The sequence below is a fragment of the Zonotrichia albicollis genome, chromosome 13, assembly GCF_047830755.1.
Source record: "Zonotrichia albicollis isolate bZonAlb1 chromosome 13, bZonAlb1.hap1, whole genome shotgun sequence".
NCBI classification, from domain to species: domain Eukaryota; kingdom Metazoa; phylum Chordata; class Aves; order Passeriformes; family Passerellidae; genus Zonotrichia; species Zonotrichia albicollis.
The window spans coordinates 1,832,500-1,848,005 of record NC_133831.1 but is presented as its reverse complement, the minus strand read 5'-3'; the positions used below and the strand labels follow the sequence as shown (position 1 = coordinate 1,848,005).

The 15,506-nt window shown below is 54.6% G+C and overlaps 1 protein-coding gene across 1 annotated transcript in view; it reads left to right on the top strand.

Moving 5' to 3' along the window:
* ZFPM1 (zinc finger protein, FOG family member 1) overlaps window positions 1-15,506 on the top strand; it is a 36,406-nt gene that overhangs the window by 914 nt on the left and 19,986 nt on the right. Inside the window, exon 2 of the mRNA XM_074550751.1 lies at window positions 15,373-15,504. Coding sequence (XP_074406852.1) covers window positions 15,373-15,504 — 132 coding nt within the window. The remainder of the gene's footprint in view (window positions 1-15,372; window positions 15,505-15,506) is intronic.

The window sequence follows — 15,506 nt, the reverse complement described above, 5'->3', positions numbered from 1 at the left end:
TGTGCCATCCTCCCCACCGGGCACGCTGTCCTTGGCCCCCCAGGTGCCGCTCTGCATGCCAGCCCAGGTGGGACGTGGCCATGAGGAAGCGCCGCAGGATCCCTCGGGGCTTTGGGCACATCCCTGTCCCTCCCTGGGCACATCCCTGTCCCTCCCTGGGCCATGGTGCTTCCCGAGGGTTTCCATCGGCCGGGCTCTTGTTTTGCTCCAGCGAGGATGTACCAGCAAGGCAGAGGAATCCTGCAAAGTGCTGGAAGTTTTTTGGTGCCGGGCTCAGCTTGGCTTTTCTCCTTCCTCTCCGGTGTGTGTGTGTGTGTTTTTTTTCTTTCCCCCTCGAGTCGATGGAAGCTGCTGATAAGAGGGAGATGGGAGGATAGGGAAGGCTGGCCACCATGTGATAATCTACCTTTATCTTTCTCCTGAAATAATTGCAAGGCTGAGTTGCACCTACCTGTTTCCCTGCCTGGGGTGATTGCTGTGGTGATAACGCTCAGCTAGACTTTTACCCGGGGAGAGTTAAAAATAGTCCCAGCTGCCTCCTTTCTTTTTTTTTTTTTTTTTTTTCTTTTTTCCGGGATACTTTTTCTCCTTTGGCTTTCTCCAACTTCCGCGGCTTTATTTCGGCAGCAAGCCGCGTCTGGGTGACTGCAGCTCGCTCAGCCGGCAGCGCTGGGAGCATTGGGAGCGGTAGCGCTGGAATCTTGCGGGATGCCCGCTCCCAGCGCCCACTTTGCGGGGCAAACTGGGGCAGGACGAGGCCGTGGCAGCTCGGCCGGGCGGCGGCGGCGGCTGCTGCTGCTGCTCCTCGTATCTCCTTCCTCTGCTGCTTTTCTGCAGAGATGTGAAGAAATGATAAAGTGGGAGGCTGATCTCAGGCCGCCGGCGATGGCCAAAAGTGATTAAAAGCTGAGAGCTTGGAAGCCTTCCTGTATGTGTCAACATGAAAACAGTCATTAGAGGCGGCGAGCGCGGCGAGAGCGCCCTGCCGCTGCTCCATCAGGGAAGGTATGCATGAATCAGGGCTCCGGTAACCAGACTCCTCTCATGTACACACCGGACCTGTTTCCACAAAGTCTATCCTCCTTATCATCTCGGCTGGAGCATTAAAAACCTCCTCCAGATTGGTATCTGCTGATTTTATTTTCCTGGGTGACGCGATGTTCTCGCTCGGGCTTCGCCTTCTCTTGTGGGGTTGGGGTTTTGTTGTGTTGTTTTTTGGAGCCCGATGCGAGGCGCAGATTAAGGCTCGCGGGGAGATCGCCGGGAGAGCGGGCGATCGCCAGCGCAGATAAGGCAGAGATCAGACACCGGACTATATTTAACCGGCTGCTTTAACCTTGCTCTCCTCGCTGCCTTTCCGGGCCGGAGCCGAGCGGGGATGGAGGGGCCGGGGGTGCCGCTCGCTCCCTCCGAGCCCCCCCGGCGGCGCTGGGGAGGTTTCAGAGCCGATTGCATCGCGATGGTGGCTTTCGATAGCGCAGAAAACACCCCGAGCATCTCTCCCTTTCATTTCTGGGGGTTCCTGCCCGCAGAGGACAGTTTCTTTCCATCCCTGCCTGTGCCACCAACCTCCCTGCAGCTGCTTCTGCCTTATGGGGTGGTTGATTTATTTTTTTTTTTCTTTCTCTTTCTTCTTTTTTTTTTTTTTTTTTTTGTGTGTGTCTGTCTTTTGTTCTGCTGGTAGATAGATGTGAGGGGCTGATAGGGAGCAGGAGCTGATCTCCAACCCAGATAGCCTGTTATATTTATTAACTTCAAACATGGGAGCGCGGGCGCCCAGCTGATGAGCGAGGCTCTGGCAGCTGCCGGTGCTTTCACAGCGCCGGGTCCTGCGATGGGAGAGCTGATAAGCGCGAGATTGATCTCATCGCGCTGATGTGCCTCCCCCTCCCTTGTTCTTTTAATACACATATTTTTTATCGTATTTTTTTTTGTTCCTAAGCGAGCTGGAAGCGAGTGTTTTGTCATAGTTGCAGGGGCCTGTTTGTGGTTATTATTTTATTTTTTTTTATGGTGGTGGTTTTTTTTTTTTCCTTTTCCCTTTTTATTCTGCGCTCAGCTACAGTAGATCTGAGCTCCCGATAAGCGCCAAGCCCCGATCTCCATCCTGATAGAGATTGCCAGGGCTGATAAGGAGCACTTATCTCTCCCCACCAGACCGGAGCAGGATTCGCTACAACAACAAACACAGCAAAGAGGGGCAAAAGGGCTCCAACAATTTGTTCCACTGCAAATGTGATTAACGCAGGCACTTTAATTATCTGATGGGGGGCAGCTGCATGTGTGTTTTTGTTTCTCAAGGTGGTGGGGTGGTTTTGCCCCCCTCCACGTGCTCTGTGAAGCGAGCTGGGTTGAGAAGCCGAGCTCTCCCAGCTCCTGTTATCGGCTGCAGATGTTGCATTAGTTTGATGAGAGCTTTGACTTTTTTTGATCGTTATCTCCCATTCTGCACCGCCGAGCGAACGCACGGGCTGGGGTGGGGGGGGGGGTAGGTGAAAACACCGTCATATTTTTGCATGTGGATTTTCTTTAATTGCGAATAGATGGTGTCAGATAAGGAGCGCGATCTGCGCTGTTAAAGCCGCCGTCTCTCGATGGGCCGTGCTGGGCTCGGGTGCTTTTATTTGGTTTTATTTTTTTTCCTCTTCTCCTGCACGCTCGGCTGCTCCCCGGTGATGCCGGGCAGGGGATGGGGGAGCCGGGCAGGGGTGGCCGTGGGAGAGCCCGTCCTTCCCTCCCTTGGGGGAGCTCGGAAAATCGCGTTTCTTTTAAAGATGACAGTGGCCAACCCAGCGTCTATTTTTAGCGGCGGCGTGGTGAGCCGGTGGCGTGGGATGCTCCCGGCACGCCTCCTGCCCGCTCCTTCCCGCTGCCTTCCCTCCCTCCCGAGTCCTCTTTCCCTTTCAGGTGACTCTGTTTCAACCTTCTCTGCTGGTTGCTTTTATTTTTTTTTTTTTTTTTGCCTGTTTTTCCCTCTGCGCTCTGATGCAGCTGCGCTTTTCCATCCCCGCCACCTCCGTGCCTCAGTTTCCCCATCCGCGCCTCCGGGGTGGGGGTGTTTGGGGAGGGGTTACCCCGGGGTGCTCCGTGGGGTGGGGAGGGTTTGTTCCTGAGATGAGCTGGGTGCCAGCAGAGCCTCTCAGCTCTGCTCCAAAACCGGAATTTTCTGCACATCCCAGGGCTCCCTCAGCCTCCCATCCCCCTATACCCCACTGCTGGCATCCCCAGGGTGGCATCCCCGTGTCCCACATGTCTGTGACACCCACGGGCGCTGCCTGCCAACCCCTCCCCTCTTGAGCAAACAGCCCCGAGGCTTTTGCCAGCCCTGGCGCGGCGGCGGCACCGAGCAGCTGGCAGGGCGAGGGTGGCAGAGCCCTGTGGCACCGCTGCCCCCGCAGTGGCTCTGCCCAGCCCGGCTGCCACCACCGGCCTCGGGGATGTGGCACTGGGGGCTCCCAGGGCTGGGGAGCATCGTGGGACAGGGGAGGGACTGGTGGGACATCAGTGGGATACTGGTGGGATATCAATGGATGAGTGAGATATCAGTGGGATACTGGTGGGATATCAGTGGATCAGTGGGATACCCGTGGGATACTGGTGGGATATCAGTGGAATATCAGTGGGATACTGGTGGGATATCAGTGGATCAGTAGGATACTGGTGGGACACCCTTGGGATACTGGTGGGATATCAGTGGGATACTGGTGGGATATCAGTGGATCAGTGGGATACCCGTGGGATATCAGTGGATCAGTAGGATACTGGTGGGACACCCATGGGATTCTGGTGGGATGCACCCAGCAGAGCCCACCATATGGAGTTCTCCCAGCCATCCCCAGGTGTTTCCCACCAGACACGTTCCTGCCCATTGGAGGGTCTGCCCCAGCCTCAGGTGATGCTGGAAGAAGTTTCCCTCCCCTTGCACGGCCAGGTGTGAGCATCCCTGCAGGCCCCAGCTCCAGGAGAAGGTTGGCAGCTGGTGGCCAAGCTGACAGCTCCATCCACCATGGACAATGGAGAGATGGCACTGCTGGCCGGTGCCACCACCCCGTGCCCTGCCAGCTGTGGCACTTTGCATCCCTCGATGCCAGGGAACCCTGTGAGCCCTTTTGAGGCCATGCTGGGGGTATATCCCAGGATGGCTCTTCCTGGCCACCCCCAGGAGAAAAGAGGATGAGGAGGATGCTGAAGGAGCCAGGGCTGGATCCTGGGCCAAACCAGGGCTGGCCATGGCCAAACCAGTTCTGCCGAGGGCCTGGCGAGGGAGGTGAGGAGGCTCTGCCAGCAGCTCCTTCCAGGGCCGTGGGCGCTGGGGCTGGGTTGGTTTTGTGTCTGCTGCTGCTCTTCCACCTCCTGAGCCCCCGGGGGACGCCCCCACACCATCCCCAGCGTGGGCACAGAGCCATGGTGATGGACTGTCCCTGGCACCCCTGGAAGCCACCTCCAGCCAGGATTTACACCTCGGGATCCCGATGGCGAGGTTGGGCAAGGTCTTATTTTGCACGGTGAATCACGAGGCCACCTAGCCAGCTGCAGCTTTCCCTTTGGCCAAGTTGTGATGCGGCCAGCTCGGCAATCAGGGCTGGGGAGGAAAGCAATCCTTTCCCCACGGGTGTTGCAGGAATTGTGCAAGGAGGCAGCGCCACGGCACAGGTGAGCCCGGGTTCCTGGAGAGGGGCAGCACCCCAAAGGCATCACCCCAAAGGCATCACCCCAAAGGCATCACCATGTCCACATCATCCTGAGGCAGGAATCTCTGTGCCAGGGGACATTCCCAGCCCTGAGGGGACACCCACGTCCCTGGGAGAGGAAAGGACAAGGCTGCCCAGAGTGGGAGCAGCAGGGCTGGGGATGGAGCTGCTGGTGCTGCTGGATTTGGGGTCAAACGCAGCCGTGCTGGCCGAAGGAAGAGGATGTTTTGAGGATGTTTTGAGGATGTTTTCCATCCATCCTGCTGCAAAAAAAAAAACATGATCCGCCTTGGGAAACACTGGATGGGGCGTTGCTGTGGAGGGAAAACTAGCCCAGAGCTTCCACAGAGGCACAGCCAGGGCTGAGAGCCGACTCTGCCCAGGGAGAGAGATGTGAGCAACGGGCAGGAGTGAGGAACCTGGAGCTCCTGGAGAAGATGAATTGGAAAAGGCCTCTGTGCCTGCCCTGCACCACACTCCATGCTGAGGATGTGGATTTTTTTCCTTCCCATGGGGCCAAGAAATCAGCTCCCCCACTTTGGAGAAGAGCTGCAATGGGAGCAGCAGGCCAATATCTCCCTTTTTTTTCTGCGCCACATCCCATGACTGCTTCTGCTGCCTGACTCAGGGCTTTTGGCTGCTCCAGCTTGGCCGGGCTGTGTCCTGCTGCTCCTTTTATCAGGAAAGTTCAAGTGTTTCGGGGTAATACAGTTCCCTCTTCCGATGGCTGCCCGGTAAAGGCTCCACATTGTTCCTGCAGCAACATGTTTTTTTGGAAGGGCTGAAATGCCGAAAGGAATGCAACTGCTGACCTTGGGCTGCAGTGGGGTTAAGGAGTGTGTGCCTATGAGTCACTCCAGATAAGAGCCTTCCACGGCTTTTTTCCTCCAAAATAATTCTTTATCTCCTCTTTCTCACATCAACATATTTTCTTGACATCTCCCCTTCGATAGCGCGTGGAGGAAATGTGCTCCTCGGGTTTGTCCATCTGATGAAATGTGCATCCATTGTTTTCCCTCGGCCTTGGCCAGCTGGGAGCCTGACCCCAGCATTTGGGGATGTGCCTCCCTGTCACTGCCTTGGGGATGCTCAGTGGGGCCGGGGTCCCAGAGCTTTGGGAACCTCAATAAGGCCATGGCTGGGAGATTTTGGGGTCAGTGTGTGGGTTTTGGGATGTTCATTGCGGTCAGTGCCTGGAACTTTGGCAGTATTTAGGATTTTTGGGAATGCTTGATGGGGTTAGTGCCTGGAGACTTTTGGGATGTTCAATGGGGTCAGTGCCTGGAGCTTTGGCAGTATTTAGGATTGGTTCCTGTGTTTTTGGGAATGCTTGGTGGGTCAGTGCCTGGAGACTTTTGGGATGTTCAGTGAGGTCGGTGCCTGGAGTTTTGGGAATATTTAGGAATGGTGCCTGCAGTTTTGGGAATGCAAACCCAGAGTTTGGGGATGTTTGATGGGGTCAGTACCTCTTGCTTTAGGGATGGGTTTTGGGGTCGGTGCCCAGGATTTTGGGAGTGTTTGGCACCCTGGACTTTGGGGATTCCCCACAGATTCAGTGCCTGGAGCTTTAAGGATGCGCCTTGGGCTGAGTGCCCAGGAATTTATGGATGCTTGAAGGAGTTTGGGGATGCACCTTGAGACTGTGCCTGGGCCTTTGGGGGGGATGCTCAGCAGGGTCGGGAATGTGCCTTGGGATGGTACCCAGGGCTTTGGGTGGAGCGAGATAAGAGTGAAAAACAACTTGATGTTCGATGAGATTGGTGCCAGGGATTTTGGGGATGCTTCTCTGGGTCAGTGCCTGGGGTTTGGGGATGGGCCTTAGGATTGATACCCAGGGTTTTGGGATGTTTGATGAGATTGGTGCCTGCAGTTTTGGGGATGCTTCTGTGGGTCAGTGCCTGGGGTTTGGGGATGTGCCTTAGGATTGATACCCAGAGCTTTTGGGATGTTTGATGAGATTGGTGCCAGGGATTTTGGGGATGCTTCTGTGGGTCAGTGCCTGGGATTTGGGAATGTGCCTCAGGGTTGATACCCACAGCTTTTGGGATGTTTGATGAGATTGGTGCCAGGGGTTTTGGGTATACTTCTCTGGGTCAGTGCCTGGGGTTTGGGGATGTGCTTTGGGATGGTACCAAGGGTTTTGGGATGCTTGATGAGATTGGTGCCTGCAGTTTTGGGGGTGCTTCTCTGGGTCAGTGCCTGGGGTTTGGGGCTGTGCCTCAGGGTTGATACCCAGGGGTTTTGGGATGTTTGATGAGATTGGTGCCAGGGTTTTGGGGATGCTTCTGTGGGTCAATGCTTGGGGTTTGGGAATGTGCCTTAAGGTTGATACCCACAGCGATTGGTGCCTGCGGTTTTGGGGATGCTTCTGTGGGTCAATGCCTGGGGTTTGGGGCTGTGCCTCAGGGTTGATACCCAGAGCTTTGTGATGCTCAAGGAGTCAGTCCCCGGGTCTTTGGAGATGTTCCCCCGGAGCTTTGGGAATGTGGGACCGGGAGCCTCGGGCAGAGCATCCCCATGCCGGGAGGGCAGGAAAAGCCGCTCTTCCCTCCCCTCCCTGCTCCGCCGGGAAGTTTGGCCGCTCTCTTTCTCTCTCTCTCTCTCTCTTCTCCGTCTCCCAGCCGAGGCCTCTCATGCTACTCGCAGCTCCTATGATAATGCGGAAAGTTGAACTGGCCCCATTACTGCGCTGCGATGGTTGCGGCGATAAGGGCGCGATAATGGCAGCGATAGCGGCAGCTCGGTAGCCAATGGCTCCGCCGCTCCTCCCATTAACATTCCCCACCACGGCCGGGCTCGGAGCTGCCTATCTGCTCTCCATTTCCACTCCTCCGCTAGATAAGAATGGAAATACTGACTTCATAGCTCACTGATTAAAGTGTCTGGATTTCTTGATAATACACAGATAAATTATGTTTTTCAAAAAGAAGGTAGGGAAGGGAGTGCGAGGGGAGGGAAAAACCTCCAGTCCATTTTTATTTTATTTTTTTTTTCTCTTTCCTTCCCTCTTTCTGGCCGTGCCCTGGGAGTTGGGATTTTGCTGCTCCGAAATGCCCTTCCCAGCTGGGAGGCAGAGCCCTGTGAGGTGCCCTCAGGAATAGGGTGTACAAAGGATTTTTGGGAACCTTGTGGGTGAGGTAGGGCAGCTCTGTGGTGGGGTGGAGATGCTGTTCCTGCACCCAGGGACCTGCTCCCATCATGGACAGGGCTTTGCCAGCTGTGCCACATGGCCAGGATCCTGCAGGTGGGATCTGTCCCCAAGCTGGCAGCACCAGGGATGCTCAGGAAGCATCTCCGTTTCTCCATCTCTGCAGGATGCTGCCCTGGATACTCATCCCTCTGCCCCATCCACACTCAGCTCCTTGCCTTTCCTCCCTCATCCCCACTGGAGCAAACAGAGCTTCCAGACTCCTTAGCTTGGAGCAGGTATCGACCACGAGCCTCTCTGAGTTTGTTTCATCTAAATATAAAACTAAAGAGCAAACAGTATAAAGTTCATTTTTTAATGTGCTGCCCCATTCCAGTTGGGCTGCTCTCTTTATTTTTTTTAGGGGAACTGTGATAAAAAGCAGAGATAAAGCCAGGACTGTTTTGTGTAGGAGTCGGTATCTGCGTTATCTATCTCCCTTTTTCACTCTCCGGGCAGCTCTGTTGTTTTTCGCTCTTATCTCGCTCCACCAAAATGCCAAGAACAGGAAAAAAAAAAAAAAATTAGAAAAAAGAAAGAGAGAGAGAGGCAGCACAGGCACGTTTGCACGGAGAGAACTCGGTGTCCACGGAGCTGGGCAGGAGAAGGGCTGGGAGTTGGAGGAAGAGGAGAATTGGGAAGGATTCTGGGAGCAGCGCTGTCCCAGGGATCTCCATGTGCCAGGTTTGGTGCCAGCTGCTCTCAGCTGGGCCACCCAGCCTGGCTGTGCCCTCTGAGGGTCCTTCCCTGCCCCTGGAGCCCCCACGGTTCCTGCTGGGTGTCCTGGAGTGCTCCAGGATGGCTCTGGGAGCTGGGATGGGGCATCCTGTGGGACTGGGAGCAGCAGGGACATCCCAGCCAGAGCATCTTTGCTGAGGTCCCCTTGTCCCCATCCTTGTCCCCATCCTTGTCCCCATCCTTGTCCCCATCCTTGTCCCCATCCTTGTCCCCATCCTTGTCCCCATCCTTGTCCCCATCCTTGTCCCCATCCTTGTCCCCATCCTTGTCCCCATCCTTGTCCCCATCCTTGTCCCCATCCTTGTCCCCATCCTTGTCCTCATCCCTCGGGCCTTGTTGTCACCCAGGGCTGCCACAGACTGAAAGCCTTGGGGTGGACACTGAAAACCATCCCTGTTCCCTTTCCATCGCTTTTGGGAGTGGGATGGACCTGGCAGCACCTGGAGGCGCTTCCCACGGGAAGGGGGATGGCTCCAGCTCGGCATCTCAGGGTAATTTGTCGCTGGATTAGCCCAGAGCTTGACCTCTGTCCTCGCTGTCACCTGCTATTGATGTGCTCAAGTGTTGCCTGAGCATCCCCACCCCCAGCCATTCCCGCCTGGAATGTCTTTATTCCAGATGGGAGAAGTATCCAAATTGAGGGCTTTTCCCCCGGTTCCACTCTCTGGCAGGGAGCAGGGCTGGCATTGAGGGCTTTTCCCCCAGTTCCACCCTCTGGCAGGGAGCAGGGATGGCATGCTTGGAGCCTGATCTTCCTGGATGGAATTTCTTTGCGTATCCAGCCCGCATCCTGGATCACCATGGGGACAAACGCCTCCCACTGCTCTTGGATGGGCTTTGGATGAAGACAGCCCCAGGCAGGACTGGTCCTTTTCTCCCAGTCTCAGCAGCTGCCTCAGTTTCCCTGCTGTGCTCTCTGGTGGCTCCGTGCGCTCTCCAGGCCACGTTCAGCGCATCCCTTCTCTGGAGCATCCCCATCCATCCATCCTCCGCGCCCGGCACGGCTCCATTCCGCTCTCTCCTCTCTCCAAATCTATCAGGGCCTTATCGAGCCCATCTGAAACCTAAAGTCACTCCATTGTCATTGTCCCCGGCTCCGTTGCCCGGCTGCCTCCCCTGCCCGCTGGATGCGCCGGCGGTCCCCGTTGGGAATGGCGGCCCCCGGAGCGCCCCAATCTCCCGGAATCTCTCGGTGCTTTATCGGCCCATCGGAGCCGGGGCTGGCGGGGCCGGCGCTGGCGCCGCTCGCTGCTGATAAAGTTACAGAGTTCAGGCAGTGATGAATGTTCAGTAACTGCACCCGCCGCGATCCCGCCTGGGCTTGGCAGCGCGAGCAGCTCCGGCTGAAACCAATCCCTCCCCTATCAGCAGCGCTGCTTTTTCTCAGGCTCGGCCTCTCCCCGCTCCTGCTCTTCCCTGGGGGGCTCCCCTGGGGCAGCACAGCACCGAGGGATGCTCCTGGGGCTCTGTCCCATGGGGAGGGTTCTGGATTTCGCCCTGGAATGGTTTGGGTTGGGAAGGAACTTGAAGCTCTTCTTTATTCCAGGTGGGGGAAGTATCCAAATCCAGGGCAGGGACCTTCCACCAGACCAGGCTGTGGTGGTTGGGACAGAGCAGCTCCCCAGCAGTCACTGGAGCATCCCATCCCATCCTATCCCATCCCATCCCGAGAAATCCCAGTCTTCCCAACACTTCCATTCCTACCCTGTCCTTCACTCCCCTCCCGGAAAAATTAGGCCTAAGTTTATTATAAATGTAATCGTTATTTTAAATGTAATCGTTATTTTAAATGTAATCAGCATTATAAATTTAACAATTATTGTAAATGCCATCCCATGAGAAATGGCAGCATCCCATCCCATTCCATCCCAAGAAATCCCAGCCTTCCCAACACCTCCATTCCCACGCTGTCCTTCGTTTCCCTCTTGGAAAAACTAGGCCTAAGTATATTTTAAGTGTAATCATTATTTTAAATGTAATCATTATTATAAATTTAACAATTATTGTAAATGCCATCCCACGAGAAATGGCAGCATCCCATCCCAAGAAATCCCAGCCTTCCCAACACCTCCATTCCCACTCTGTCCTTTGTTCCCCTCCTGGAAAAACTAGGCCTAAGTATATTTTAAATGTAATCATTATTTTAAATGTAACCATTATTTTAAATGTAATCATTATTATAAATTTAACAATTATTGTAAATACCATCCCACGAGCAATGGCAGCATCACCCACCCCCTCTATTCCCCCCCCACCTCTATTCCCCCCCCACCCTTTATTCCCCTTCCTGGTATAAATTAGGCCTAATAGATTATCAGTGTAATAATATTAATCAATATAAAGCCCCTCATGAGCTGTTGGAGCATCTTCCCATAAAGAATTACAGCATCACCCAGCTCCTCTGTCCCCTATTCCCCTCTGGGATAAATTAGGGCTGAATACAAAAATGTAATAAGTCTATAAAATTAATTTGTAAATTATTATAAATATCCACCCATCAGCAATCCCAGCATCCCTACCACCTCCTGGATAAACCACTAATAATTTAATACCAAATCATGATCAATACATTATAAATCCCCCCCCCCGCACCTTCTGATTCTCCAACCATACTCTTTTCTCCTTGCCGTTTTCCCCCAGAGCACCACGGGCAGGGTCAGGGTGAGCTTTATCTGGAGGTGATGGAGAAGGGCCCCAAATTTGAGATAAAGCCCCCTGGGGCCGGCCCCAGCCTCTATCAGCTCCGTGCACGGGGCTGATCTTTCATGGGGAGATACCCATGGGAGCAGCCTGGCCTGATAGGGGATGGAGGGGCTGATTTGTGCTCCAAAAAACCCCTTTTTCCACCCAAACAGACCCCAGACTGTTGGAATCGAGTGCAACATCACCGGGGGGGAGATTCAGCACCAGTTTCTTTGTCCCGGCTTGGCATTCCCGGTCCAACTGGGGAGCAGCCGAGGTCGTTGGTAAAACAAACATCGGCAGGGCCCAGGGAGGAATTGGGTGAGAAGAGCGGGCGGGTGGCCCATCAGATACCGGGGTTGCAGCATTTGCAGCCCGGGTTGTTCTCCGGGTGTTTCTGGCACGGCCCTGCCACCAGACCCTGGGGAATCCCGGGATGCTGCGGGTCCCACCAAAGCACCAGGGCTGCCTTTGCTCAAGGAGCAGCTGGGACTGGCACCGGGAACACCTTTCCCCGAGGAATTCTGCCCTGCTCCTGCAGCACTTTGCTCTTGGCTCCATCATTTAGAGAGAAAAGAGGTGATTTAGGGCAGAGAGGAAGCGATGCCCGAGTGAAATTCCTGCATTTCCAGCATGAGGTGATGGATGAGTATCCTGGCGATGCTTTGTGCATCCCAAAACCTGGTTTGGAGCCCTGCCTACCTACTTCTGGCTTGGTATTTATTATTATTATTATTATTATTATTATTATTATTATTATTATTATTATTATTATTATTATTATTATGGTGCTAGCACAGAGATGAGGAGGAGCTGGAAGGATGGAGAAGGGATCCTCCATTATGCTGCCTGCCTGGTGGAGCTGGAATATCCCTCAGGAAGCCCTGGCACAGCTGGGATGTCCCCACTGTCCCCCCCAGAGCCAAGGCTGAGCTTTGGGGTGCCTGGAGAGAAGGTTTGGGATGCGAGTTCACCCAGGTCCAGGCTCTGTCTCTCATTCCCTGACTCCTGGAGCCCTCCTTGGACTCATCCCCTGCCCGATGGGACTTGGAGGAATTTTTATTTTTAGAAATAAGGGTTGTGGATTCCCAGAATGGTTTGGGTTGGAAGGACCTTAAAGCTCATCTCCTTCCTCCCCCTCCACGGGCAGGGACACATTCCATTTAGCCCAGGTTGCTCCCAGCCCCATCCAACCTGGCCTTGAACGCTTCCAGAGATGGGAATTGGAAAGGAGTCGGATGGGAAATTTTATTTAAATTCGTATTTAAAAATAAACACTTGGACCTGACAGCAGCGCCGAGCGCCAGCCGGCGAAGGCAGGTTGCCACCAGCCTGCACGTGTTCCCAATCCAGGACCTGCTTTCCACCATGGGAACTCCTCCTCCTCCTCTTCCTCCTCCTCCTCCCTGCTCCAGAGCCGGTGGGAAAGTCTGTGGCTGTTGCTATTTTCTATCTGTTATCAAGGCCTCTTATCACTTTGCTCTTGTCTCCGTGCCGGCTCTCCGAGCGCCCAGGGTCTCGCTCTTGGCAGCCTGGAAAAGTCCCCCCCTTCCTCCTCCTCCTCCTTGATTCCCTATATTCTTTTGCCTTTTATTTAATTTACCAGCTAAGCACAAAGAATCAAGAAAAGCTTTATTGTTCCTGCGCTGGGAGAGCCTTAATTGGAGTGCAGTGATCAAATCATTACCTGGATAACGCTGGGTTTCCCTGGGAATGCCGACCCTCGGCCCAGCCCTGCTGACACGGCCACAGCTCCCTGCAACTTTGTACAGTCACTGCCTTTTTATTTTAATTTTTTTTTTTGAGGGAAAAAAGAGGAAAAAGAAGGGAAAAAAAATCCTTGCTCGTTATCAATAAAAAAAAGGAGGGAGGGAGAAGAGTTAATCGTCGAAGCGGAGTATCTTGGAAGGGAGCGTTTTTTGGCTCTTCCCCTCTCTGTAAAACCAGCCTCAGTAATTCAGTTTTAAAGCATGAAAAAAGGGAGTTGATGAAATTCCACTATCAGCACTGAACCAATATGCAAAATATCTCGCCGAGAATCAAATAGCTATTATGTTTTCATTTCCATTTCAGCGTATTTGCTTAATGAAGAATAGACAGATCAGGCCAGCCGAGGGAGGCTGTGTGCGGTGATAACTGTGCAGGGCTCCCAGCAATCCCGGGCAAGTGACGCTCCCTCCGCTCCTGCTCCTGCTCCCTCTCCCTCACTTGCTTCTTTTTTTCCCCTTTTTTTTGATTTTTTTTCCCCAGTGGTTGGTTTAACCCACACAGCTGGGGGGTTGGTGGGCACTGGGTGCTGCAGTGGGGCTGGGATGCACCCAAGGACACCATTCTGGGATGCTGTTGGCCTCCCAGCCTCCCCGTGGGCACTGGTGACACCGTGGTCCCCAAACCCCTGCTTTTACAGGGTTAGATTTATCTCGGTTTTATTCTATTTTTATTTATATTGATCTATTTTATTTATCCCATCTCCCTTGGGAATGCTTTTGGGTGGGATGTATCCAGGGACTGTGTGAGATGATTCCAGGATGCTGTTGGCCACCAATCGTCCCCATACCAGGTCTGACACGTTGGATTTATATGGAGCAGCCCCATCTTCCTCATGGCTGGGCCCTGGTGTTTTGGGGTGGGGTGTGGGTGGTCCCAGGATGCGTCCAGGGATCACAGTGACAAGATTCTGGGATTGTTGGTTTCCCATCACCCCTGTAGGCACTGGGTGACACCAAACCCCAGCTGGATTTAGGTGGAGCATCCCCATCTCCTTCCTGACTGTGGATGGAGATTTCAGGGTGGGGTGTGGGTCATCCCAGGGTGGATCCAGGGATCCCAGTGATGGTACTGGGATGCTGCTGGCCACCCACCATCCCTGTAGGATCTTGGTGACACCACACCACTCAAAGCTGGATTTATATGGAGCATCCAGTTGGATTTATATGGGGCATCCCCGTTTCCCTCCTGGCTGGGGATGGGTACTTTGGGGTGGGATTTGGGATGCATCCATGGGATGCTGTTGGCTGCCCGTCATCCCTGTAGGCCACGACGCTGTGGTACCCAAAGCCATCCCCATCCTCCTCCTGCTTTCCCAGGCAGGATGTGGGTGGTCTCAGCACCCTTGGGTGGGTGCCAGGTGCCCTCCTGGTCCCACCCATCCCTTCCCAGCCCCATCCAGCCCTCCCTGGGCAGGCTGGAGGTGCCAAAGCCCAGCACAGGCGAGCGTCGGGTTAACTTTATCAGAAGCCCAAGAGCCGTGAAGGCGTGAAGGAAGAAATTAGCCTAACAATGTTTCATTTACAGCGGGAGAAACGATTTGTTAGCTGGCGATTGTTTCTGAATATTATCAGAGCCTTTTTAATTGTGCTGGAACTGAAATTAGCAGAATTAGAATAAATTGCCTTCCCTTCTCCGGCAGCCTCTTTATTCACGCTCATTGTTGTGTGCTTTGTATAGATTATGGGCTCTTTGTTCTGCTGCTGTAAATATACATGCCTGGAGTCACGGCGAGCAGCTGAGGTCTGCAGACGGGCTGGCCCTGCTCTGATCCCCCCGTGGTCCCCCCGTGTCCCCCCGTGGTCCCCGGTCCTGCGGCGTCGTGCAGTGCCAGCCATGTGTGCCATGTGTGCCACCGGGGCTGGGCCCTGCCTGCCTGGCTGGGGATGTGGCTGTGTTGCCATGGAAACAGATGGCAGGGCTGAGGGGTGTCCCCCTGTGTGCGCCCTGTTTGTCCCCATGTCCCCCCTGCAGTGCCATCACCGTGGGTCTGTGTCCTCTGTCGGATAAGGGTGGTGGGGACCATTTCTGGGGTCTGTTTTGGGGACAGCTGATGCCCCTCTTGCTGCCAGGCTGATTCCCCACAGTGCTCCAGGGAGGGGACACCTGCAGCAAGACGTGGTCACCTCTGCAAGGGGACAATGCACCCCAGGGAGAAGCTGCACTGCAGGAATGGCTGGGCAGAGCTTCCCTTCCTTCCCTGTGGGGCATCTCCTCCCGGTATCCTGATTTCCCAGCGGGCAAAGCCCCCTGGCACCTTTTCCCTGTGGCTGTGCCCTCCTCACTGCCCTGTGTGTGCTCCCACAGGGTCCCTGGCAGCGATGGAGGAAGGCGAGGACGCCCCGGTGGGGGACAAGAGCCCCTCGGAGAGGGATGGGGCCACCTCGGACGGCGAGGGCTCCGCCGAGCGCGACACCTGCAGCCCCCCCGGCAGTGAAGGT